This window comes from Ictidomys tridecemlineatus, chromosome 2 (genome assembly GCF_052094955.1).
Source record: "Ictidomys tridecemlineatus isolate mIctTri1 chromosome 2, mIctTri1.hap1, whole genome shotgun sequence".
Classification (NCBI taxonomy): Eukaryota; Metazoa; Chordata; class Mammalia; order Rodentia; family Sciuridae; genus Ictidomys; species Ictidomys tridecemlineatus.
Window position 1 is genome coordinate 69259471 of NC_135478.1, and position 27931 is coordinate 69287401.

At 34.1% G+C, this 27931-nt stretch overlaps 1 protein-coding gene across 1 annotated transcript in view; it reads left to right on the forward strand.

Moving 5' to 3' along the window:
• The window catches only part of LOC144368167 (uncharacterized), a 155316-nt gene that overhangs the window by 95995 nt on the left and 31390 nt on the right, over positions 1–27931 (forward strand). Inside the window, exons 4-10 of the mRNA XM_078026819.1 lie at positions 5392–5443; positions 5899–9010; positions 16022–16250; positions 17245–17507; positions 20774–22836; positions 22939–23085; positions 23415–23538. Of these exons, the coding sequence (XP_077882945.1) occupies positions 5392–5443; positions 5899–5926 (80 nt within the window). The 3' untranslated portion in view covers positions 5927–9010; positions 16022–16250; positions 17245–17507; ... (1 more) ...; positions 22939–23085; positions 23415–23538. The remainder of the gene's footprint in view (positions 1–5391; positions 5444–5898; positions 9011–16021; positions 16251–17244; positions 17508–20773; positions 22837–22938; positions 23086–23414; positions 23539–27931) is intronic.

Genomic DNA, 27931 nt, shown 5'->3' on the forward strand with positions numbered 1-27931 from the left:
CTAAATTTTGTAGATAAACTGGCAAGAATCAAGGACTACAAGATGCTTTTATGTAACCTGTTTCATAAAGGAAATATTACAAGTAATAAAAAAACATATTTTCCAAGAGCATCTTTTTCCCCTGAAAAAAGGCAGCAATCAAATTTAATTTAAAAAGAGCATCATGATGCCACAGAGAGTGAGGAATTTAGAGCATGTACAACAACAACAACAACAACAACAACAAATATATCCTTTTAATTCCATAAACACAGGAGGCTTCTGGCATAAGGATTGAAAGTTGGAAGCCAGAATGGGTAACTATCTCAATATTAAACAACAACAACAACAAAAAACTGGGAATGCAGGTCAGAGGTAGAGCACTCTTGGGTTCAGTTTTCAGTGCTGACAGCAAAATCAAACTATAAAAAACAGAAAAAAATTACCAAATAAATTTCTTGCCTATGTGCCTAAAATGTATGTACAATAATTATTCTGACATTTATTTAATATTTTTACTAAAACAACTAGATGGAAAAAGTGTAAACAGGCTCTCTGAAGCAACATAATCAAAAGAAGTAAATTAGGCCAGGTGTGCCTGTAATCCTAGCAGCTCAAAAGGCTGAGGCAGGATGATTACAAGTTCAAACCCAGCTTCCTCCACAATGGTGAGGCACCAAGCAAATTAGTGAGACTCTTTTTGTAAGTAAAAGTCAAAATAGGGTTGGAGATGTGGCTCATTAATTGATTGCCACTGAGTTTAATCCCCAAAACTCCCCCAAAAGAAAGCAAGTACAAAATAGTCAAGCAGAAAATTCATTTGCTTCTTAAAAATGTTTGAGAAGAAAATTTCAGTGAACAATATTTGTTGGAATCACACCTGAAAATTCAAAAGCAATCTGAAAGTAGATGAAAGTGCTTGGATGATAGCTGAAATCAATGGAAATTAGTAGCACTTGTGGAGGGAAATGATATTGGATGGTTCCAGAAAATCTCCTTCTCCCACATGACTCTTTGGTAGTCCCTCCTGCTTTTAAAAGATTAAAGGAAAGTGCATGGGCACTTGAAGTGAGAAAAGAAACTCATTGATTAGTTTTGATTCTTATTTAAGGACAGCAGTTACTCTCTTACTAGGTACTTTAAAGTTTTAAATAATTTTTACAAGGAAACCACCCATGTGTAATCAACAAAAATATAATCCTTGGCATTAATATGGAATATTATTAGTTTTAATTCAAGCGTGGCAGATTTGAAAAACAAGAAGAAGTGTAGAATGGAAGGATAAGCCAAGAGAAGATACTAAAAATGGGGAAAATTTTTAATAACTCCACAAAAGTTTATCCAAATGGCCAGTGAAAATATATTCAAGCTCATTATTACTACTCAAGGAAATACAAATTAAAACCACAAGATACCATTACATACATATATATGACAGAACTTAATAATTGAAAATATGTATAAAGAGCAACATGATCTTTTATGTATTCTAATAGCAGTAAAATCTGTACCAGTTTGGAAAACTGCTTAGTATTATTTCTTAAACTTTAAGATATACATACTTGATGACAAAACATTTCTATCCCTGAATATATACTACAGAGTAATTAACTGCATAAGTGTACCAAGAGACATGCACAAGAATAAAATTATGTCATTTGCAGGTGTAATGGTGGAACTAGAAAACATCATGCTAAATGATATAAGCTAATTCCAAGAAACCAAAGGCTGAATGTATTCTCTGATAAATGGATGCTGATCCACAGTGGGAGTGGGGGTAGGGAAGAATGAAGGACCTTTGGATAGTGCAAAGGAGAGTGAAGGGAGGGGTGAAGCATTGGAGATGGGAAGGACATTACAATTAAACAGACACTATTAGCTTATGTATATATGTATAATTACAGTACTGGTGTGATTCAGCACCATGTACACCCAAAGGAATGAGAATTTATGCTCCATTTGTGTACATTGTGTCAAAATGGATTCTGCTTTACTGTCATGTAAAACCACTTAGGACAAAAAATCACAGTACCTGGCACATAGTAGGTGTTCAATAAATATTGTTAAAGTAATTTACACAAAAGAATGTTCATAATAGCAAGTTTTATCAGTAATAGAAAAACATTGTTGGGCTGGGGTTGTGGCTCACTTGTAGAGTTCTCACCTAGCAAGTGTGAGGCTCTGGGTTTGATCCTCAGCACCACATAAAAATAAAATATAATAAAAGCATAAAAATTATCAACCATAAAAGAATAAATTACATCTTATGAAGAAAATTGGAAGAAAATTTAGTACAACAAACACCATTATCAGTGATGCTTCCATATAAGAGATGACAATATTCTTTTGTATATATGTACCACATTTTGTTTATCTGCTCATCTATTGATGAATTCTTGGGATTCCTTCCACCTTTTGGCTACCATGCACATCTCATTCTGTAAGGATTAGTGGTGTTGAGTAAATTTTTGGCCCTTTTTTGGAAAAATATCTAGGTAATTTTTTTGCCCATTCTCTAACCAGAATTTTAAAATAATTTATAAATAAAAATTCTTTATACATTCAGGACATGTATTGGAGACATGATTTTCATGATACTATTTAGTATTTTAGTAGTAATTAGTACTCACTCAAAATAAGTTCAATTTCCTGTAACTTTGGAAGGAGAATCATAAGAAATAAGGCTGGACTAGTGTGACTTAAGGTTATCACTTTCTTTAGGAATATAAAACACAATATCAGACCATATTTAAGCCACTGTTTTAATTTAAAGTGGCTATCTATTTCAGTGACAAGAAAAATCTATTTGTGAACTTAGTATTTAAATAGTTTTTTTAATTTTATTTCCCCAAAGCACATACATTATATGGGCAGATGGAAAAACATTTATATAATGAGAAATTGTTAGATACCATACATACACAGTTGCCTAAAATTTATTTTCAAATACATTGCTGAATTGCTGTTACTGATAGCAATATTTTAAAGTTCTTTTTGTAGAAAACACTTTTTTGTTCTTTATAAATTGGTCCCCTCCCATGGTTGATTATAAATCTTGTTTTTCATTTTTGTCCTCATATTAATTCATATGAACTCCTTTTTATAAAGATGAATTTTAGTTTTTAAAACATTCTTCAATCATTATTTAATAGGAATAAGAAAATAATCTCATTTCCCAATTTACAAATTCTTTATGATACAATTTTATATTCACATGAAAATATCAAGTCTGTCCTTCATTGCTAAAGACATGAGAATCATAAGAAATAAGGCTGGACTAGTGTGACTTAAGGTTATCACTTTGTTTATCTGCTCATCTATTGATGAATTCTTGACTTCAGTAAATTTAGAGTAAGTATTGGTTCCTTTTTTAGGAGGTCTCTAGTTTAAAGCTTCAGGGGAAGGTGTATTGTTACACCCCCTAAACCTTTTAGGCACATGACTTCACTTCTCTGTGCTTCACTTCCTTTATTTGTGCCATGTTTATGATAAAAAGGCTTATCTTACAGGGATGTAATAAAGATTAATAAGCTAATGCATAAGAGAACATGGACAGAGAAATACAAAAATAGTCATCTTTTTTGGTTTAATATCTAATTTTTAAGTGTTTATAAAGTAAGTCATTTATTTTAGTAAATTCTGCCAGTTTTGGGGGGGGCGGTATTTACCATGTGTTAAAACAAATTACTGACCAAAATATATAGGAATTTATGTGTTATTTATGCAACTTTTCTGTGAATGTGCTGTCGCTTCAAAAGAAAAAAAAATAAAGAGAGAAAAGGCTTACTTGGAAGACAAGTTCATTAAGAGCCATTCTAAATATCCTAAAGGCTAAGTTCATTGGGTATTTAGCAAAGCCAACATGTAAAAAGGACCTGGAGCCCATGAAAGAGTATGATTAATTTGTAAGTAGTTCAGTATGATAATTTGCATGTCAGTGTGGAAAATTTAGAATATAGGCTTTCAAATGTCTATACATAAACTAGCTTAGAATATTCTTAAGCTGAAAATTTTAAAAATATTTTGCAAATTATTGGATGAAGTTTATGCCAGAATCATGATTTATATACCAATAAATATAGAAAATCTCAAATTCTAAATATCTGAATTTTTTTCCTGCTTGACAACCTGTAATTATTACAGAACTCTATTAAAAAGACATATGCTGGGGATGGAGTTGTGGCTCAAGCAGTAGCGAGCTCACCTGGCATGCGTGCGACCCAGGTTCGATCCTCAGCACCACATACAAACAAAGATGTTGTGTCTGCCAAATACTAAAAAATAAATATTAAAAATATTCTCTCTCTCTCTCTCTCTCTCTCTCTCTCTCTCTCTCTCTTCTCTCTCTCTCTCTCTCTCTCTCTCTCTCTCTCTCTCTAAAAAAAAGACATATGTAACTGTTTGGGTGGGCTTAAGCTAAGTAGACTTTAAAAAATTAGTATCATTGTAGCCCTAGAATCCAATAAAGATTAAATAAGTTAATGCATAAGAGTTATGTTGAACATTAGTGGCAATTTAGAAATTGATGTCAACAAAAACTGAATAAAATGCTTTAACTATTTCTAAAATCAATATCCATCTTTATTAAGAATATTTTAAAGTGGAGTTTAGAAGAAACATCAGAAATTTTAAAGCAGCAAAATAAGTGATTATGCTAGTAAATTTCACTTTTAAATTTTTAAAAGTACAGAATAAGCAAGTGTTATATTTTTGGAAACTTTATATGGTAATTTTACCTATTTTTCCTAATACTTTAATGTTTTATTTCTTAGTCTAGAGATTAAGATATTACTTCAAATGATAGTCACTTAAATTATTTTTATTGCTAATCTCTTAATAGCAAAACTTCTCCAGGTAAGTGCCTCCGTGTTTCATACATAAAGTAATTATTAGGAGATGAATTAAAGTTAATGGATCAAGTTCTCAAATAATATTTTACCATTTCCTTACTGAGAAAAAAAATATCCCTGGATGCTTTTGAGATATTGATTGAAATATGGGGAAAATATAAACTTTGCACACATTTTCTAGACAGTTAAAATCATTAAATAGATTTAAGTTTTATTTTTTTTAAAAGAAGTGATAATAATTTGTTACATTTGTTTTTGCATAAACATACTTTTATATAATTTTATATGATATTTATGCATTATTCCACTTTGAATTTTTCTGTCAAAAGAGCTGAAATATAGAAGCATAGTCCAATGTAATTGATTTAGAAAAAATAAACTTTCTTTCTTTTTGAGAGGGAGATACAAGAGAAGTTTTGGAAAATGAAACAAAACCAAAGATTTGCAGACTAACAAACTGATTTTTAACTATGATTTCTCAGGATTATAACATAGAATATTTATTTTCATGGTTTTTTGATACTGAATATACTGGTTTTATTTTTTCTTATAAAAATTTTAGGAGAATCCTTTATGGACTCTGTATGCAGAAAAGTTTCTGAAGATTTGAAGTGGTAAAGGTTTTCTACTTTATTCTGTTGTAAAACAAAGATATGTAAATTTTTTGAAATTGCTGAAACTCAAGTATGTTATCCTTAAAAGAATATGAAATCATTCGTAGGAGTTTATCCTGTTTCATGCAGTCACAGTTACTAATAAATAAAAGTAACATAGTTTTCTTGTTTTAGATATTTTAAATTATTATTGTAAATCTAGAAGATGTTTAAATAATATTCACTTTTTTACTGTTTGTTTTGCTAGTAATAATTTACATGTATATTGTATTTGTAGAAAGAGGCTTTGTTTAAGGGATAATAAAGTACACAGAGTAGTGTAAAATAACTGTTTTATTAAATGTATTTAAACTGTATTTAAAGATTTAAATGCTTGATGATGCTTTCTCTAGTAACAAAAATTGAGGCAAGAATTAAACAATGCAGTTTTAATTTATCTTTTTGGATATTCTTAGCAATTGGAAGCTTGTGGTGAGGAGCTAGAAGACAGAGAAGATTTGAACCAAGCTGTTACTTCTCTCATGAATCATGAATGGACATAATGTAAAAACTGTATTCATCTAGACACCAATCTTCTTAATTCCAAACTGAAGAAACAAGGAATATTTCTTCATGCTTCATTGTATTTGGTGCTTGGTTTTCTCAAAAAATATAAATTATAATGAAAGTTGCAATTTTAAAAGTCGTGCTTTTCTTTCAATTTTCTGTTTGTTTTACTTTTTATTAGCTCTTTCACAACTAATACACCTAAAATGTTTTAAATTATTTTTATAATCAATACAAGAGTTTAAGTTTCTTTGTAATTTTACTACTTAGGGTAATAGGAATTTTGAAATATAGAGTCTGTAGTAGTTCTTTTTCACAGCAATGAAACAGGGCATATATGTATTAGTGACAAAGTTAAAGGAACATAAATTTTGTTTATAAAATTTAGTATTTTGTTATTTATTTTTTTTCTTTTAAAAGTCTGTGTATTATACCTATGGTTTTATTTATACCGATAACTCGTTCTGTACCACTGAATAACACCATTAGCCCAATGCAATATTTTTGCAACTTGATTTGAAAGTTTGCCCTTGAGGCAATTAGAAATTGGGATTGTGCAATTATTGATTAAACTTAAATTCTTATCTTTTTTTAAAATTAGAGATCTAGTTTGCCCTTTTTATAATCATCAATTAATTAGAAAGAACTGGACCAACAGAAAAATGACAGAAATTGGGAAAAATAGATGGATGGTTAAGCAAAGATATTGCACAGTGCTGCAATGAATTCATAATGGAACGACAAATGACAAGAATTGGTGCTAAGAAAGACATATTTTTTTCTTTGATGGCTTAATGATCAGAAGTAAACTTAATCATGACCAGACCAGCTTCCAGATTACAGTAGTGCAGACTATAGATTAAAAAAAAGTTTTCTTTTATGTGGAGAGTAGAAATCTGTGATGAGGAAGATACTTGTGGGGCAGACATGCCTTTGCACTAGTACCCCCAAATGACAACAGTATCATATTTGCTGCTAAGTCTGAAGAAGAGAAAAATAATTGGATGGCAGCCCTTGCTTCTCTTAATTAAGCATCATATAGCTGAAGGCAATTTTTTTGTAGTTCTATGTATGCAGTACTGTAGAAAAGATTTTATAGAATTTGTATGTTCTATAAAATGATAGGAAACTGGAATCTTCAGTTGATTAGTTTTCTCTGTTGTATTTAAAATGTTTTTTTTATTTATGTATCAACAAATTCCTTTCCTTTTGGTTTTCTTCTTAGATTTGAAATTCCAGATCCAGAACCTACTGAAGCAGACAAATTGGCAATAGAGAAAAGTGAACAGCCATTCAGTGTTGGACTTCGAAATAAATATGTCCAACCAGGACAACTTAGGTTTTAATTGAATATTACATTTTCTATGTGCCATTAAATGTTCAGTTTATAGTAAACACAAACGTTCTTAGCTCTTAATTTAAATGTAAGTATTAGTGTTAACTTGGTGATCATTAAATTTCCAAATTTCTTTATCTGTGAAGCTATTTTAAATAAATTCTCTGAAGAAATGTAGCATGCTATTTGCATTAGCTCTTTCAGGCATGTGATATGTTTACAAATCAAAGTGTGTTATGGTAAGTAAAACTGAAATGGGAAAGGGAGGGGCAGCGTGGGGGATAAAGGAAAAAGAAAAGCAGCCAGTCAGTCCGGGGTGTATCCGAGAAAACTCGGTCCCCGCTGTTTCCTTCCACCTCTTTCCCATAGAACTAATGAACACATAAGTCGGAATTCTAAATTAAGAAGGGTCCTACACAGAGCCTGGAGACCCGGTCACTTCCCTTCCCTTCCTCCCCAAGTGGGCTGTCCAGGGCGATAGGGTGACAGGCGGTGGGGTTCTGCTTGCAGGGACAATGAGGTGCCAAGGGGCTGGTGATGGCCCGCGGGATCCCAACCCATTGGAGGGCGGTGGCCCTGCATCCCTGGGCTCCTCAGGATAACTCTCCACAAGCACCAGCTGCTTTCAGGCGCAGAGACGCGGTGAAAGCCCGCAGCGGCAGCGGCTCCCATGGGTCAAGTTCAAGGCCGCCCGGGCCCCTGGCTGCACTGGAGGCCGCCTGGCGCGGGCGGGGAGGCTCCGCCTGGCGCGGTGGCGCCAAGTGGGGAAAAGTTTGCAGGAGCGCTGCAGGGCCTCGCCCGACCTGACCCCCGCTCCCTCTGTGGCGCCTGGTCACGCCCAGGCCCGAGCACCCCGCGGCGTCCCCGCCCCGAGCCTCCTCCTCCGACCCCACGGGTCGCCCGGGGGAAATGCCTTGGGGCTCCTCGGGCGGGTCGAGGAGCAAGTGTCCCGGGAAGACGCAAGGTTCGCGCGTAGGATCCCCCGCTGGGGCGCTCCGGAGGGCAGCCCCCGAGCGGCCCTCGCCCCCCGCCCCCCGCGCGGCGCCCCGCTACCCCAGTGCGCAGGCCCGGCTGCCCCAGCGCGCATGCCCTGGGCTCGGGAGCGCTGCCGGCCCCCAGCCGCCCACGTGATCCTGTTGGCTGCTGTCGGGTCCCAGCCGCCACTGGCTGCGCTGCTTGGACCTCTTGCGGCCCAGAGGTGAGTTTCCTGCGTGAGCAGCGGCGGGGGCGTTCGTCCCCACTTTGCTTCGACCTTTGCGGGCTCGCCGGCGGGTGCGGGCGGCGAGCGTCTGCACGGGGCGGAGGGACGCTATGCCCCGGGAGGGAGGGCTCCTTGTCAATTTTTTTGTGCAACCGGAGCCTGTGGCGCGCGGGCGGTGAGCGCGGGGACCCTGGCGTGGCAGAGCCGTGGATGGACCCGATCCGGGCCTTGGACTCCGCAAAAAGCTGCGGTCGCAGCGACACCGGGAGATGCGCTCCTGGGTCCGTCTGGGGGCCGGCTGGACTCGGGCGCCCTGGCTCGCTTCGTTGTCGGGCTCAGACAAGGAAGACAATGGGAAGCCCCGGTCCTCTGCCTGGTCCTGCCCAGACCCCCACCGAGGAAGCGTAGCGAGTCCACCTTGGCCAAATAGGACATCATCGATGGGTTTGCCAGGACCAGCTTTGTCCCTTTTGAAGGGCTGAAGGTAAGCTCCCCCTGCCCCCCCGCCCCCCCCCCCCCCCGTCTGCCTTTACGCACAAAAATTGGGAAAAAAAATGGTTTCTGTGTTCCTTCCAGAAACAGCACTGTTACTTGCACTTGGCTTCTGCTCCTAACTTTGCCACTCTCTATGTATTTAACCCTAAGAAAATGTCATAATCCTTTGTACCTCATTTTAAAGGTGTTGAATATATAGATTGCTACTACACCTTCCAGCAGTGGAAGTATGTGATTTTACAGATGACTGAATGCTCTGAATAAGATTAAGAAAGCTTTCTTTTTTTTTTTTTTTAACAGTGTCTACAGGTCAATCCAAAGTGCTATAAGTGATAAGTGTCCTCAGCTCTTAGATTGTTTGGTATCATTGGAAACTCTAGTATCGAGTTGTTTTTTTAAAATAGGCTCAAATTTTCACTTGTCTTAGTGTTTCACTTTGACTTGTAGTGATTCCTACTTAGAACTTTAGAGAAGATGGGTTAACTAGTGCAGAGGATGACAAGATGTCTGGAAAAATCATTATTTGAAATACTCTCCATATAAATAAATAAATATTCTCCCAGTATTAGGGATTGAATTTAAGGGTGCTCTTCACTGAGCTACATCCCCAGCCCTTGTAAGAATTGCTTTATTTTGAGGCATGGTCTCCCTACATTGCCCAAGTTGGCCTTGAACTTGTGATCCTCCTGCCTCAGCCTCCTCCATAGCTAGGATTGAAGGCATGTGCCACCATGCTTGGCACTCTGGTTATATTATTTATTGTGCTGCCATATGAATTTTCCACCTGTTCTTCTAACTTAATTGTGTGTATATATATATATATATACATATTTATTAGGGGATTCTATCTTAAAATGAAATAGCAGCATAAAAAAGAAAAACCACAAGTATTACAGAAAGTCTTTAAATAGATATTGGTTTTAGTTTTACCATGTATAACCTGTGTATCTTTGTGCAAGTTATTCAAATCTCTGATCACCTGGCTCCTTGGATGTGAATTCGAGTGATAACATTGCTTATATTTCTTTATAGAGTAAATGCTGGCGTTACTCAAATAAGAAGGGCTTAGAATTATAACTGTTGATAACTCCTTCAAAAAGATATTCTAAGAAGTAAAATGGGCCTATGAAAAATTCTTTTTTTTTTTCATCCATTTTTTTATTGGTTGTTCACAACATTACAAAGCTCTTGACATATTATATTTCATACATTAGATTGAAGTGGGTTATGAACTCCCAATTTTACCCCAAATGCATATTGCAGAATCAAGTCGGTTACACATCCAAAATTTTACATAATGCCCAATTAGTAATTGTTGTATTCTGCTACCTTTCCTATCCCCTACTATCCCCCCTCCCCTCCCCTCCCATCTTCTCTCTCTACCCCATCTTCTGTAATTCATTACTCTCCTTATTTATTTTCCCATTCCCCTCACAACCTCTTATATGTAATTTTGTATAACAATGAGGGTCTCCCTTCATTTCTATGCAATTTCCCTTTTCTCTCCCTTTCCCTCCCATCTCATGTCTCTGTTTAATGTTAGTCTTTTCTTCCTGCTCTTCCTCCCTGCTCTGTTCATGAAAAATTCTTTAAACATAAAGTCCTATCCACCTGTTCATCATTATTAATTGTTACTATTGTTAGGCTTTTCATGCAGAATGCATGCTACTTAATTAATATTTGGATTATCAGATATGAGTTTTAATTTGTGGAATATAGTTTTTCTTTAATGTTATCAAGACATATTGCATTAATATTTATTGGTACTATCTTTGCCTTCCTAGAGAAGTCCCTACATTATCATGATTTATTTCATTTATTGAACGTTTATTTTAAATAAACATTTAAGAATGTATATTTGCTATGCTCTGCTTTAGCTATATCAAATTTTGACACACAGTGCTTTGTTTTCAATGTCATTGAAATTACATTGTGATTTGCTATAAAACCCTTGTTTTTTTGTAAAAGAATGCTTTTGAAATTTATTCCTGTCCTAATTTTTTTTTTATTTGCAATTGGTTTGTTGACAAAACCAGGTCATTTATTTTATAGTTTGTCTTACTCAAAAATTTGGTAATGTATCCTTGTCACATGTTTCTTTGTCCCCTCTATTTCCTTAAATTTGACTATTAAATCTAGAGCCTTAATTAGGTTTTAGTGACACATCTCTGGCAAGAATATAGTAGCCAGGCATGGTGGCACTCGCCTGTAGTTTCAGCTACGCTGGAGGCTGAGGTATGAGGATTGGTTGAGCCCAGGAGTCAGCCTGTACAACATAGGGAGACTCTGCTTCCAAAAAATAGAGAGAAAAAAAAAACTTCATAGGTATTATTTTTGTGTTACCATTAACTGACAGTAACATGTTATCATATTTTCTAATGTTAGCCATCAACAATTATTGTCTGCATCTTAACCAGTAATTGATAAAGGACAAGAGTGTATGTAAACATTACTTTTAACTGTTTGTTGAGATATTTCTATAAAACAAACGCACTCATATCAGCAAGTTGACTCCCTAGATTAAATTCAGTCAGAAAAGGTCATATGAAAATGGGATAATTTCTTTCTCTTTACTGGATGTGTTTTTAAATAATGGTCTTGTTCTCTAGCATGAACATGATGAAGAGTTCTTTTCTTAGTATCATTATGAAAGCACAGAATGAAACATATGTGATTGTTTTAATTATGGAATCATGACACCAAATTTGTTCAGATTTTTGCATTAGAGACCATCCTGAGTCCCTCTAACATGAACTCCAATATATTTTCACAGTTTTCTTAATTGTTTTCAAGATCATCTTGTGCATTTTTATTACTATTATTATTATCAATATATATTATACAAAGTAATGGGTTTTACTCTGACATTTCCATATATACATGTATCATATTTTGATCATGTCTACCCTCCATTCTACTTTCTCTTGCTCTTTGCCCCACTCCACAGTATCCTTCCCCCTTCCCAATAATTTCTTTTCTCCTTCAATTCATCTTCTTCCCACTTTTTACCCTTTGAAAAAACACTAAGGAATGGTCTATTTGGATTTTTTTTTTGTGGTGGTGGTAGGGAGGGGAGAACTAGGGATTGAAGCCAGGGGTACTTAGCCATTGACATCCCCTGTCTATTTATTTTTACTTTGAGACAGGGTCTCACTCAGTTGCTAGGGCCTTGCTTAGTTGCTGAGGCTGGCCTTGAACTTTTGGTGCTCCTACTTCAGCCTCCCAAACTCCTGGGATTACAGGTATGCACCACTATCCCCAGCTCTAGTTGGATTTTATGGTAAGTCTATTTTTAGTTTTTTGAAGAATCTGTAAATGGTTTTCCATACCAGCTGTACTAATTTACATTCTCATCAACAGTTTATACAGATTCATATTTTTTCCACATTTCAACTAGCATTTGTTATTTTATTTTTTTGCTTTTGCTTTGGTTTGTAGATTTATATGACAAGAGCCATTCTGAATAGGGTGACAGGAATCTCCATGTAGTTTTTTGTGATTTATTAAGGCTAAAGATATTATTTTTACATATATTTGTTGTCTTGTATTTGTATTCTTTTGAGAAATGTCTGTTCAGATCATTGGTCCAGTTACTGATTGGAATATTTGTTTTTTCTGAAGATTAATTCTCTGTCAGATTAATAGCTGGCAAAGATTTTTCCCCATTCTATAGATTTTTCTCTTCACTCTCTTGGTGGTTTTTTTTGCTGTGCAGCAGTTTTGATTTATTGTAATCCTATTTGTCAATTGTTGCTTTTGTTTCCTGAGATATCAGAGTACTATTCAGGAAATCATTGCCAGTCCCAGTATTTTGAAGTGTTTCCTATATGTTTTCTTCCAGTAGTTTCAAAGTTTTATGTCTTAAATTAAGATTTTGATCCATTTTGAGTTGATTTTTTTCAGGTGATTGAAATCTAGTTTCAGTCATCTGCATGTGGATATCCAGTTGTCTCAGTACAATTTGTTGAAAAGGCTTTTCTCCAGTATATGATTTTTGGCACTTTATTGAGATCAGCTGTCTGAAGATACATGGGTTTATTTCTGGGTCCTCAATTCATATATATATATATATATATATATATATATATATATATATATATAGAGAGAGAGAGAGAGAGAGAGAGAGAGAGAGGGGGGGGCGCGGGAGGGAGGGGGGGAGGAGAAATTGTAATAATTGTATTATCTATAAATAGGAAGATATATCTTATTTATGTTTATATTCTCTCTTTTTAATATTTATTTTTTTAGTAGTAGTTGGACACAATACCTTTATTTTAATGTGGTAGTGAGGATCGAACCCACATGTGCTAGGCAAGTACTCTGCTGCTAAGCCATAACTCCAGCCCCTTTATATTCTTTTTGTTGTATCCATGTATATCTGTTTTTATATCTATACCAGGTTTTTTAAATTAAAATAGCTCTGTAGTATACCTTATTTATTTGCTTGTTTAGTCATTTGCTTATTTATTTTTTGCATTACAATTCTTAATACACCTTTATACCACAATTTATCATATCTTTAAGGTATGTTGACACCAAATTCACATCTTCATATTTTATATACTGATGAGGGTCTCTATAGTATATTTTAAAATAAACGATTACAATGCCTATATCCTTAGTCCTTTTGCTCAGAATGATTTTGATTATTTGTGGTCTTTGTTCATTCCAGATCAATTTTAGGATTTTTTTTTCTATTTCTGTGAAGAACTGTGAAAGATGTCATTAGTATTTTGATTGTGATTGCATTGAATCCATAGATCACTTTCAGTACTATGGCTGTCTTAACAATATTAATTTTTCCAATCCATGAACATGGAAGATCTTTACATTTTCTACTCTCTTATATCTTTCTTCACTACTTTCCAGTTTTCACTGTAGCAATCTTTCGCCTCCTTGTTCAAGAAACACTGATTTCTTTCTCAGTCCATTCATTACTGATGTATAGAAAAGCTATTGATTTTTGTATATTGATATTGTATCCCTACTACTTTGCTGAATTTATTTATCAGTTTTGAGTCCTTTGGTGGAATCTTTAGGATTTTCTCAGAATATAATTGTATTATCTGGAAATAGGGACAATTCAACTTCCTCTTCTCATATTTATATCACTTTATATATTTTTCTTACCTAATTGCTCTGGCTAAAATTTCAAGCAATGTACTGAATGAAAAGGTTGAGAATAGAAACTCTATTTTCTGATTTTAGAGGAAATGCCTTCAGTTTTTCCCCATTCAGAATGATGATGGATATAGGTTTATCATATATAGGTTTTATTATAATAAGGTATCTTCTTTCTATATCTGATTATTCAGAACTTAATCATGAAGGACTGTTGAATTTTACCAAGGACTTTTTCTGCATCTATTGAGATGATCATGTGATGTTTACTCTTGATTCTATTTATGTGCTGTATTACATTTATTGATTCATATATATTGAGCCATCATTGCATCATAGGAATGAAACCAACTTGATCATGATATATGCTCTTTTCAATGTGCTGTTGAATTCCATTTGAAAGTATTTTATTGAGGATATATATCATCTATGTTCATCAAGGACATTGGTCTATAGTTTTTTTTGTTGTTGTTGTATCCTCATCAAGTTTTGGTAACGGGGTGATACATTGCAAAATGAGTTTGAAAGAGTTGCTTTCCATTTTAATTCATGGAATAGTTTGAGGAGCATTGGTGGTAGTTCTTTAAAAATCTGGTAAAAATTCATCAATGAATCTGTCTGGTTCTTATACTTTTTTATTGGGAAACTCTTTATTACTGCTTCAATCTCATTGCTTATTATTGATCTATTTAGATTTTTTTATGTCCTATTGGTTTGATTGTGGTAGGTCATCTGGGCCCAGAAATTTGTTAACTTCTTTTAGAATTTCCAGTGTATTGGTATATAGTTTTACTCAATATTGCTAATGATCCTATGAATTTCAGTGATATGTGTCATATTATCCTTTTTTCATCTCTTTATTTCTTTGGGTTTTCTTTCTTTTTTTTTTTTTTTTGGTTTGTTTAGCTAAGTATTTGTCAATTTTGTTTATCTTTTCAAAGAACCACCTTTTAGTTTAATTGATGTTTTCTATCCTTTCTATTCATTTATTTCCTGTTCTGATATTTATGTTTTATTTCCTGCTACTGATTTTGGATTTGGTTTGCTCCTGTTTTTCTAATGCCCTGAGAAATATCATTAGATTTTTTGTGTTTGCTGTGGTGATTTTTTAAATGTATGTACTCATAGTTATAAAATTCCATCTTAGTACTGCTTTCATTATACTTCTGAAATGTTGGTAATTATGCAACACTGGCTGAGTCATAAAGAATTGAGTGTATGTCTTAGTTGTGATTATTGATCCTGAGTATATTTTAGTTTAAGTTTCCTATGTTGTGAAACAGGAATATTTGTTTCTTTGAGGATTTTGTAAAAGTAGTCCTGAGTAATTCATTTCAGATTGTAATGACAACTTTTATTACTGCTTAAATTTTTGTTTTTATTTATTTTTAAAGTTTTTGGTACTAGTGATTGAACCTAGGAGTGCTTTACCACTGCGTTACCTTCCTTATTACCCTCTCTTTTTTAAAACAAATTTTTGAGATGATTTTGCTTAGTTGCTGAAACTGGCCTTAAATTTGTGATCCTTTTGTCTCAGCCTCCTGAGTTGCTGGGATTCTAGGCATATACCTCCATGCCTAGAGTATTAGATAAGGTTTTAGAGGGAAAGTAAGAGAAGGAAAACTTGGAAGTGAATATTCAACTCTCTGTACCAAAGTAAGATGACTTTCTTCTTTTTTTGAATCCTGCCAAATATCACAAAACCTGGACAAAAAGAAAATAAAGGTTTTTTTTTAGTTTTTTTTTTCAATGTAGTAAGAAAAAGTGGGAGCAAGTAAGTATTTTCTTATGCAATATCTTATAAGAGTCTTCAAATCTTGTATAAAATAAGTGGTTTTTATCTTGAAATTACATATAGACACTGTCTTTTTCTTATTAGACTGCAAGTGCTCCTGCAACCCCTCTAATAAATAAGCACCACCCAACTTTTTCGAGGTCCAATACTATTTCCAAACCATATGTTTCAAACATCCTGCCATCAGATGCACCCAAGAAGAGGCGTGCCTCCAATGGCAGCATCTCAGAGTGCCCCTCAGGACCTTACAAACATACAGGAGAGGCCAGCTTCTTGTGTGGTGAAATCCACAAGTGTGGAGGAGACTGATAAGGTGGGTAGGTTTGTTTTGTTTTACAGGATGAGCCAAGGTTACATAACTTAGACCCCCAAGAAAGTTAGTAACAGTTATTAATATGTAATAACATGAATAAGTACTTAACTAAAATTGGTACTGGGAAAAGATTATATGTAGTTTGATGCAATGAAGAATAAGTTGCTATTTTAAGGTGCGTTTTTTTCAAGCAAATAGCTGTTCTTTAAACATTAAGTCTTAATTAATGTGTATATTACAGATGAAAATGATTATTTTCAAATGAAAATGTTTTTAAACAACAGTCTTCGTGCTAATTCATGGGCTTCTGATTTGTATGTCTTCTTTACCTAATTTTGAGATTCTGCAGAGGAAATACTGGTGTCTACCTAAAATCAATACTCTATTTTTTAAAATGATCCTTTTTTTTTTAAAGAGAATGAGAGAGGAGAGAGGGAGAGAGAGAGAGAGAGATAATTTTTAATATTTATTTTTTTTAGTTCTCGGCGGACACAACATCTTTGTTGGTATGTTGTGCTGAGGATCGAACCCGGGCCGCACGCATGCCAGGCGAGCGCGCTACCGCTTGAGCCAAATCCCCAGCCCAAAAAATGAGCCTTTTAATAGAACACATTGTGATTACCTTTATGTGTTCTTATGTTCAAAGCATTGTTCTATGCATTAGCTTCTGTTTTTACGGGGAATGTTTTCACTGTTTCATCATTAAATTTGGTCTCTGCTCTTGACTTCTGAGAGGTAGCCTCACATCAGGTTGACAAACCTACCTTCCATTCTAAGATTGCAGAGTATTTTCATATAATAAAGGAATATGAAATTTTATGTAATGCTTTAAAAATGACCCCTCTTTAAAAAAAAAAAAAGGAAAAGGTACTCTTAAAATGATCACTTGAGGTCGAGAGTTGACCTTCTTTCCAATGAAATATCCACACTCATTTCAGCATTTATAATAGCCCTTCTTATTTTCATTTATCATTGAATATTTTTGTTTTGACAGCTGTAATTACCATCCTTGCTAATGATGATGGCCCTGGAGTTCTATCATTTAACAACAGTGAGCACTTTTTCCTGAGAGAGCCAGCAGCTCTCTATGTTCAGGAAAGTGTTGCGGTCTTGTACATTGTTCGGGAACCTGCACGAGGACTGTTTGGAACTGTGACAGTTCAGTTCATTGTCACAGAAGTGAATTCTTCAACAGAATCCAAGGACCTGACTCCTTCCAAAGGCTATATTGTATTAGAAGAAGGTGTTTGACTCAAGGTACAGTATGCAACTTTAATAAGGATGAAGCTTATAACTCTAATATTTACAAAATATTTTTTTCTGCATCCTCAAAAGAAGAAAAAGATATTTCCAACTTAGGTGAGAAATAAAGACACGATTAGATTATTATGTGACAAGTGCTAATGTACTATATAATATGTATAGAGGGCAACTGAAGGAATTTACTATTAATAGAGAAATATGTAAATAATAAAAATACACATATTGTTTTTTATTTTAAATTCCAAACTTATTTAAATGGTATACTTCACTTTATATGTAAAGCATAAGCCAAAAAAAGTTCCCAGACCCAGTCAGTCATTTCTTTTTGCTATATTTTAATTAAACAGCATGTAACTGCTGCTTCAAACTGTTTGAGAATAGGAATAGTGTTTGAAAGAGAAAAATCCTGGATTTGAGATTAATTATGAATGTGATCTATCCTTTATAAGTTTAGTTTCCCAACTTATTTTTCTATATATTTTCCATTCCTGTATATTGATTTTCTGTTCCTACTAAACTTTATTTTTAAAAATATAGTTGAAGTTTAAATTAGTTCATCGCATTATCTTTAGACATTTTTCAAGCTAGCTAAAATACTGCTTTAAAGAAATATATTTGCAGCCCTTTCCTCTAAACTAATTCATCTATCAAATAACTTTCTCAATTTTAAGTTTTTGTAAAGTTCAACATATTTTTGTTCATTTCTTAAACGTTCTTCCAAATTTAAAATCTTTGATTTCTTCAAAGACACACTTAAATTGTGAAAAATACAAAAGTTCAAATTTGAAGTATATTAAAATTTTTGTTAAAAATACAAAAGTTCAAATTTGAAGTATATTAAAATTTGTCATTGCTTTATTCACATTTTTTCTCTTAATAATTTTTTTTGTAATTTAAAATGTTTAAATTTTTTTTACTGTAATATTTTGTGTCTTTTTCTTGGCGTGTATTTAAGTAAAACTTTTGTTCATTTGGTAAATTAAACATTAGAGAAAATTGGATTAAATATTTTTGGCTCACACAACTGTTTTTGTTCCACGTTTTTATTTTGACATATAAATAGTAAAATGCACCAATTCCAAACATATGGATTAATGATTTTAAACATAGTATACACACATATAATGACCTGTATTAGTCAGCTTTTCATCACTATGAACAAAATACTGATAAGAACAACTTAATGGGGAAAGATTTATTTTGGCTTAGCGTTTCAGAGGATTTTGTCTATGTCATCGGGCTCCAAGGTAGAATCATCTTGGTGGAAGGGTGGAGTTGAGGAAAGCTGCTCAGCTTATTGCACCTGGGGAAAACAGAAAGCAAGAGGAAAGTGCCAGAGAGAACCCAGACCTTTCCAGGACAACCTCTATCCCTTGTGACCCATTTAATACAAGTAATCCATTCAGCCATCAGTGGATTAATCTATTGATGAGATCAGAGCCATCATGATTTATCACTTTCCAAAAAGTCTACCTCTGAGCACATGAGACTTTGGACAACATTTCATATCCAAAACATAATACCTCCACTCAGATTAAAGATATTAACACTACTATTACCCAGATGGTTCTCTTTTGCGTCTTGCCTTTTCAAGAGGAAACCACTTTGTAATGTTTTAATTGACTCATTTTTGCTGATTCTTGAGCTTTGTATAAATAGGGCCTTATAGTATCTATTCTTTTGTATTTAGCTTCTTTCATGCTTCTTTTGTGTGGTTGCAGACATCCGTAGCTGATCCTTTTTTATTGTTGAATAGAGTTTTATGGAACAGATCACCATTTGTTTATCCATTTTCCTGTTGATGAACATTTGGGTTGTTTCTAATTTGTTCCTACTATGGCTTTTTTGTAATATATATATTTTAATTGTCAATCGACCCTTATTTATTTATATGTGGTGCTGAGAATTCAACCCAGTGCCTCACACATGCTAGGGAAGTGCTACCCCTGAGCCAGAACACGAGCCCCTCTACCATGGCTTTTTAATGGTGAATCCTAGACTAGAAAGACATTAATGAAGTTATATAGCCAGAGCAGGATAAAAAAGTATCCCAAAAAAGGACATGAATTTAATATTTTAATATTTTATTCTGTGTTATTTAAAAATGTCATTTATTTTTTTAGACACTTCCATGTAGTGTACCACAGTGTTGAAACTCCCAAAAGTAATAACATGAAAATCCCAAAAGTAGCTATCACATTATGGGGACCATTATTAAATAAAAAAGAGGTGCTGTTTTTTGAAAGACATTATTTTGGTTTCTAAAATGTTTAGTAAATTTCTCTGTGTTTTGCAAATATATTCTATTCTAGTAACTTTACTTTTTTAATTTTGTTTTCAGGCCCTGCACATTTCTGCTGTATTAGACACAGAACCAGAAATGGATGAGCATTTTGTTTGCACCTTGTTTAATCCTATGGGAGGTGCTAGACTAGGGGCGCAGGTTCAAACCTTGATAACAGTATTACAAAATCAGGCCCCTTTGGGGCTGTTCGGTATTTCTGCTATTGAAAATAGGTATAATTTATTTATAAGAAAATATCACTTCTGAAAATAAGAAAGAAATAATTTTTGACATAAGAAAATGCAAAAGAAAATTGAGGTGTGATTATGTAAAGTGGACTTTTAAAATGAATTCCAGAAGACAGATCCATAGTCCACAAGCTCTCTTATAACAGAGAACATCAAAGACTTAACCATGGCCTGCTTAATGGTGTCATCAGAATTCTTATTTTCTCATAGTTCACACTTCTAGGAAAAGGCCTGCATTATTTTGTGATTTTAGAAATAAAAAGCAAGAAAAAATATAAAATATACTTGGTCACTGAATCCAAATACATGACTCTTTAAACATATTAAAATGATTATAGTTATAAAATTTCCTTTGGAAACTGACAGATTTTTATATACAGTATTTTAAGAGATTTAGTTTTATTCCTATACTAAGAATTTCCTGTTTTTTCCTGTCAGATGTTTTTGATTTATGTGTGAAAAATTCAAAAAAGACAGTTTTAAAATGTGTAATGTTAAATTACTGAACTTCAGTATTTTCTGATTATGAGTGTTGCATTTGTACTTAAAAAAACTCCATAAACGAATATTTTCAAGCACCCATTTGTCTTGAAAATATTCATGTATCAAATTTGTGCATGTCATTTTGGTTATATAAATGTAGAAGCATATTAAGCATATGCTGGTAATGTGGTATATATTTTAAATATGTAGAAATTATATTCTTTTTCTGTTTTCCACAATTTCAGAGCCACTTCTATAGATATTGAAGAAACCAATAGAACGGTATACTTAAATGTGTCGCCTACTAATGACATTGATTTAGCTGTGAGTGTGCAGTGGGAGACGATATCTGAAACAGCCTTTGGCATGAGTATGTTTAGTTTTTTATGAGAACAAAATGCTGTAACTCAGAAATGTTGCATATATAAGATTTACATTATTTCCATGAATTATAACTTATGGATTTATTAAAAATGGGAAACAGATATTTAATTTTATTACTATATCCAAGAATATTTATTGAGTGCCTAGGTATGGTACTGAGCTCATGGAGCTTAGAATTTAAGGTGTACCAAAATAAATAAGTAAAAATCAATGTGGAGGAATAAATTATGCAAAGAACTGGGTTGGAGGAACCTGGGAGACAAGAGGGGGAAGCTTTAGAGGCAGGAAACTCAGGCATAAAAGGACATGTCATAATTGAAGAACCTCAGTGAATAGGGAGTACAGAAATAGGGGAGATGCAGAGATCATTGAAGAACTTGAGAAATATTTTATGGATGTCAATCTTTTATCCCAGAGTTAATGGAAAACCTCTGAGTGGTTTAGGCATGGGGAAGATGGTATGGTATGATCATGTTTGCATTTTTAAGTGTTATTCATAGGACCGTGTAAAGAATTAGTTGGAGGCTGGGGATATGGCTCAAACGGTAGCGCACTCACCTGGTGTGCGTGCGGCCGGGGTTTGATCCTCAGCACCACATACCAACAAAGATGTTGTGTCTGCCGAGAACTGAAAAATAAATATTAAAAATTCTCTCTCTCTCTCTCTCTCTCTCTCTCTCTCTCTCTCTCTCTCCTCTCTCACTCTCTCTTTTTTTAAAAAAAAGAATTGGTTGGTATAGCAGAGAAGAGAGGATGCATGGAGATGAGCAAAAGGGCAACAGATGATAGAAGTTTAGAGCAGGTGATGAACTGGGTGCAAGGGTGAGGCTGAGTCCCAGATGACTCCTATTTTCTCAGCTTGTGTGGTAGGATAGAGTGTCTTGCTACTGACTAAGAGATATGTGAAAGAAGGCTAGGTGTTGTTTTGATGAGGGAATTAAAATAAATGTGTTTTAGCACATGTTAAGTTTGAGTTCCTTTTGAGAAGGCGTTTATACTCAAAGGAAGGTCTCTGCTGCAAGATAGACTTAGGGATCTGACATGTGTTACTGTTTTTAAAGTCATGGACATTGATTTAACAATCTGAGAAGAGGAGCTCTAGACAGAGAAGGGAAGAAGACCCAGCCTGAAAATTGAAAAGCATCAGATTGAATGGCTAGGGATAGCAGAGTGATCTCACGAAGGGGATTTGGAGACCTGGTGAGAAATACAGGAGAAAACAGTAGATTGCAGATACTAGAAGAGTGTGTTAAAGGGTGGGAGACGGGCTGGGGCTGTTGCTCAATGTCAGAGTGCTTGCCTAGCATGCCCAGGGTCCTGAGTCCAAACCCCAGTGCTGGAAAAAAGAAAAGAAAGAAATAAAACATGTTTTAGCATATTTCCCTTTAAAATTACAGTTAGCAAGTATTTATATTTAAATAGACCTTGGGAAAGTTTATATGGCTATAGAGCGAAGTATTAGTACTCCTTTTGTTATCCATAATTGTTATTTTAAGTTACTATTTTTAAGTTTTCTAGCCTCTTTCTTTCTCTCTCTCTCTCTCTGTCTCTCTCTCTTCTTCTCTCTCTCTCTCTCTCTCTCTCTCTCTCTCTCTCTCTCTCTCTCACACACACACACACACACACACACACACACACACACACACACACCATGGGGAATTCATTTGTATTGAAGTCATTAGTCTCAATGTTTAAATAACAAATTAGAGCAGATAAGTTTGAGAAGGAATTATGCACTGGTAAATAATGATTTATGTTTTTAGGGGGAATGGATGTTGTCTTTTCCATATTTCAAAGTTTTTTGGACAAGCCAGTTTCTGGCTGGTGTTTCTTTACTTTGGAAGATTCAGTATATGGTATAATGTTAAGAAAATCATCATTTACTATTTACCGATGGCAAGGGATTTTTAAGGTAACATTTAAGGTAAACATTGCTTATTTTCTTCCACAGTGCACAAAATAAAATATACAAGTAAATGTGAGATACATTATGAGTTAACTGTTTTTTGTAATTCTCATTTTCTAGGATTTAAAGATACAAAATCCTAAAAATTGTGAGGCCTTTAAGATTGGTCTTTCCCCCTACTTTGTAATTACTCATAAAGAAAGAAATGAAGAGAAGTCTTCTGTTAACAGTGTGTATACCTTCACATCTGGATTCCAGTTATTCCTGGTAAAAACAAAATCTTCATTTTATATTGCTTTACCTAAAAGAAATTCAGATTTGTAAGACTGATCTAAATGGATGACAATGTATATTCTATGTTAATGAGTAACAGGACTTTTTGCAAGTTGATACAAATTGTAGCATGTATCTTAACCTGGGGCAATTTTTGTTCGCTTGAAATGATGTATGCTTATGATATATGCATACCTAGTGATCAGAATAGTTTTAAACATCGAGTCTTAAACATCAAATACTAACTCATTAGTATAATATTTAGTGCCTTTCTGAGTTAAACTCTTTAAATTTTTATTCCCACTTTTCTGTCTTCCTTGCAGGTGCAAACAGTCATTATTTCTGAGAGTTCCCAAGTAAGATATTTTACTTCAGACAGTCAAGATTATTTAATTGTTGCAAGTCAAAGAGAGGATTCCGAAAAATACTGTAATTGAAAGTTATGAGGTAGGGTCTAGAGATTTGCTATAAAAGAAAACCATAGTTTGTGGTAAAGTAGTAAAGGAGAATATGAATATTGATTGGTCCCAATTAACTTTTAAACAACAGTTATGAATATTATATGTTCTTCAAGAACCAAAGCAAATGTAATCATAAACATGAACATTTAATCAGAATTTAATTGAGTTGGAAAACATTATGGAGAAAAATCACACAGCTAGACAGATGGTATCACTAAAAATTCATGATTAACATTGCCAATTGGGCACTCAGCATCACCCCAGAAATTTCACATTTTTCTAGCACACTACATATTATAATCTCCTTAATGCTTAATTGATAATTTTTGTCTCTTGTGCTTCTGTACATGCTTCTTTTCGCCTCATTTTCAACTAATGACCTGATTACTTATTTTCCCAACACCAAATTCAAAATCCCACTTAAAAGCCAGTGTTGCCCCTCCCTCCTGCTGCAGCAGAGGAGTGTCCTTCTGGAGAAGCCCTTTCTTTCACATGGCTGCCCCTCAGCCTTCATAAGGTTTAGTTATTCCCTCCATAGCTGGCATTTCTTTCTCTACGAAATTATTACAGTTGGCATAAATAGTTGAGAATTGTTCAGTTTACAGCGAAATCCGTTGATCTCTTCCCTTTCTAATTTCTTTTTTTTTTCATTTATTGTCTCTCCTTTGTGGTAGGACGTTGTGAGAGAAGTGTCAGCTAGCTTTGTCTACTTCTCATACTCACCCATGGCGACTGGGTTGCCAAATCCAGTGGATATGTTTATCACTGTCATATACAACTTCCCACCAGCATGAGACTTAGTCATACCCAAATCTCAACCCCCTCTACTCTTGCTTTATGATACCACAAGGCTTTCCTTCTTAAGAACTCTGTCTGCTTAGTCTCCATTGCTGGATCCTCCTCCCTTTTCTGAATCAATATGTCTTAGAGTATTCCATAATTCAGTTTTAGTTCATATTTCTTCTTTCTTTTCACCTACTCTGGGAAATTTCATCAGTTCTGTAGCTCTTCATAGGAACATTAGGCTAGCTTTACATATCAGCTATAGGCTAATGTCTTTCAAATCATATCTGCAACCTTTCCTCTGTAGTCCAGACTTGAATGTCTAACTGCCTATTGATGCATCCACTTAAATATATTTTAGGAGTGTGTTATAATGTATATCAAGCTGAACTGTAATTAATTTTCTCTATGAAACTTGTGTTTGAGTATTTGCTTTTATCTCGGGAAATAGTAACCTCAGAAATGCAAGTGCTCAAGGGAGAATTCTGTGATATATTTTGTTGAATTACCCCCTTTTTTTCTTTCACATCTAATTGATCATTAAGTGTTCTTGAATCTATCTCCATAATATTTTTGAGTATAGATATTTCTTTCCACCTCAGCTCATCTCTGTCTAAGCCTAGTTCTTATCTTTTCTTACCTGAACTGCTAGTCTCCAAGCTAGTCTCTGAAGTTCTCTGATCTCCTCAGATTCATTCTCTATTGGTAGCGGGAGTAATCTTTTAAAAATATTGATTCATGTTACTCATTTAAAAAATTTAGTGATTCCCAATGATAATAAATTTAGCATTAGTTAGTATGCTATATATGTAGGATAACCATATTTCTTCTAGCCCAGGATAGCACTGGATCATGCCATGTCCTTGTATAATTATTATTAATATTTCAATCTCTAAAGAACCCCTACATGAATGGTAATTGTATGGTCACCCAAGAAAGGATACTTCATGACTTCCCCTTTCCTGTCTTGACTGTTCAACCTCTTAGCACTGTCAGCTTTCTGGGCTAGTTTTTATTCAGAGCATCATAACCATCTGTATCTTAGAAACTGTCATGTCATTTCTTCTATCTTCATTCCCCTAATACATACATTTCTTTCATCATATTATCCTGACTTTTGGCTTCAGTACCAGTTTTAATTTATGGTCATCATTTGTTCAGTTATTGCTATGTGAGTTTTTGCCTTTTCCTCATCGTTAATAAGAGTGATAAAGGAGGAGGTCAGTGTACCCAGGCTCCTAGTTTAATGCTTGTCTCAAAAGTCCTAACTGTTGACTGCATAATTATTATTTTTTCTTTTTTAAATTAGAGCTTTATAGTTATACATAGTAGTTGCATTCATCCTGAAAAACTCACACATCAAAAAAGGAAAACCCAGGACCTGATGGATTCTCAACTGAATTCTACTAGATCTTTAAAAAAGAACTAATACTCTTTCTCAAATTATTCCATACAATTAAAAGAGAGGGAACACTCCTAAATACATTTTTAGAAGCTGGTATAACCCTGATGCCAAAACCAGATAAGATGCATCAAGGAAATAAAACTACAGAATAATATCCCTGATAAACTAGATGCAAAATTCCTTAATAAAATTTTAGCAAACACCATTTGAAAACACATCAGAAAAGACAATACACCATGATCAAGTGGGTTTCATTCCAGGAATACACACATTTACAAATTGACATATTTTTCAAATGTCAGATGGCTGTAAGTATGTGGATTTGTCTCTTCGTGTTCTATTCTGTTTTATTTGTTTTCATGTCTATTTTGATGCCAATACCATGCTGTTTTTGGTACTATAGCTCTGAAATATAATTTCAGATCAGGTATTGTGATACCTCCTGCTTCTCTTCTCTTGCTTAGTATTGCTTTGGCTATTTTGTTTCTCTTATTAGTCCAAATGAATTTAAGAATTGTTTTTTTTTCTAATTTTGTGAAAAATATCATTGTTATTTAAATGAGATTGCTTTGAATCTCTATATTGCTTTTGGTACTGTGGCCATTTTGACAATATTGATTCTGTCTATTCAAGAACATGGGATGTCTTTCTATTTGATAAGGTCTTATTCAGTTTTTTTCTTCAATGTGCTATAATTTTCATTGCTGAGTTCTTTTACCTTCTTTTTTAGATTAACTCTTTAACACTTTTTTTGGATATTATTATAAATGGGATGGTTTTCTTCATTTCTTCCTCAGCTGAATTATGGTTAGAGTGTAAGAAAGCTATTGATTTATGAGTGGTGATCTTGTATTCTCCTTCTTTGCTAAACTTATTTATAAGCTCTAGAAGTGGTCTAGTGGAGTTTTTTTTAGGTTTTCTAGATATAGAATCATATAATTGGCAAACAAATAGTTTGACGTCTTTTTTCCTATTTGTATACCTTTCATTTCCTTTTGTTGCCTGATTGCTCTGGCTAATGTTTTGAGGACTATATTGAATAGGAGTGGTGAGAGTGGACAGCCTTGTGTTATTCCTGTTTTTAAAGGAAATGCTTTTAGTGTTTCTCCACTGAGTATGATGTTGGCTTTGAGTTTGTCATAAATGGCCTTTATGATGATTAGGTAAGTTCTTTTGATTCCTAGCTTCTCCAGCATTTATTCATGTGAATTGGTGTTGAATTTTATCAAAGGCCTTTTCTGCATGTATTGAGATGACCAAATGATTTTTGTCCTTAATTCTGTTAAAGGATTAATTACATTTATTGATTTGCCTATGATGAAACAACTTTGTATTCCTGGAATGAAACCCACTTGATCATGGTGTATTGTCTTTTCTGATTTTTTTTTAAATGGTGTTTGCTAAAATTTTATTAAGGAATTTTGCATCTAGTTTATCAGGGATATTATTCTGTAGTTTTATTTCCTTGTTGCATCTTATCTGATTTTGGCATCAGGGTTATACCAGATTCTAAAAATGTATTTAGGAGTGTTCCCTCTCTTTTAATTGCATGGAATAATTTGAGTATTAGTTCTTTTTTAAAGATCTAGTAGAATTCAGTTGAGAATCCATCAGGTCCTGGGTTTTCCTTTTTTGAAAGGCTTTTAATTACTGTTTCAGTTTCATTAGTTAGTATTGGTCTATTTAGGTTTTCTACATCTTTCTGATTCAATTTGAGTAGGTCCATATGTGTCTAGAAATTTGTCAGTGTCTTTAAGATTTTCCAGCTTATTGGAGTACAAATTTTCAAAACAGGTTTTGATAACTCTCTGGATTTCAAAAGGGTCTTTGCTGGTATTTCCTTTTTTATCTCAGATCTTGTTGATTTGCTTCTTCTCACTCTTTCTTTTGGTTAGTTTGGCTAAGTGTCAATCTTATTTATCTTGTTCCTGTCTATTGTTTTCTTATTCTCAGCTTTATTGATTTTGGCTCTGAACTTAATTATTTCCTGTCTTCTACTGGTTTTAGGGTTAGATTGTTCATCTTTTTCTAAGGCCTTGAAGTGAAGCATAAGCATATTTATTTGACAATTCTTTAATTTTATAATGGTGCTATAATTTTCCTCTTAGAACTATTTTAATACTGTCCCAGAGATTCTGATCTATTGTATCTTTTTCTCTTTTTTTCCTAAGAATTTCTTAATTTCTATTCT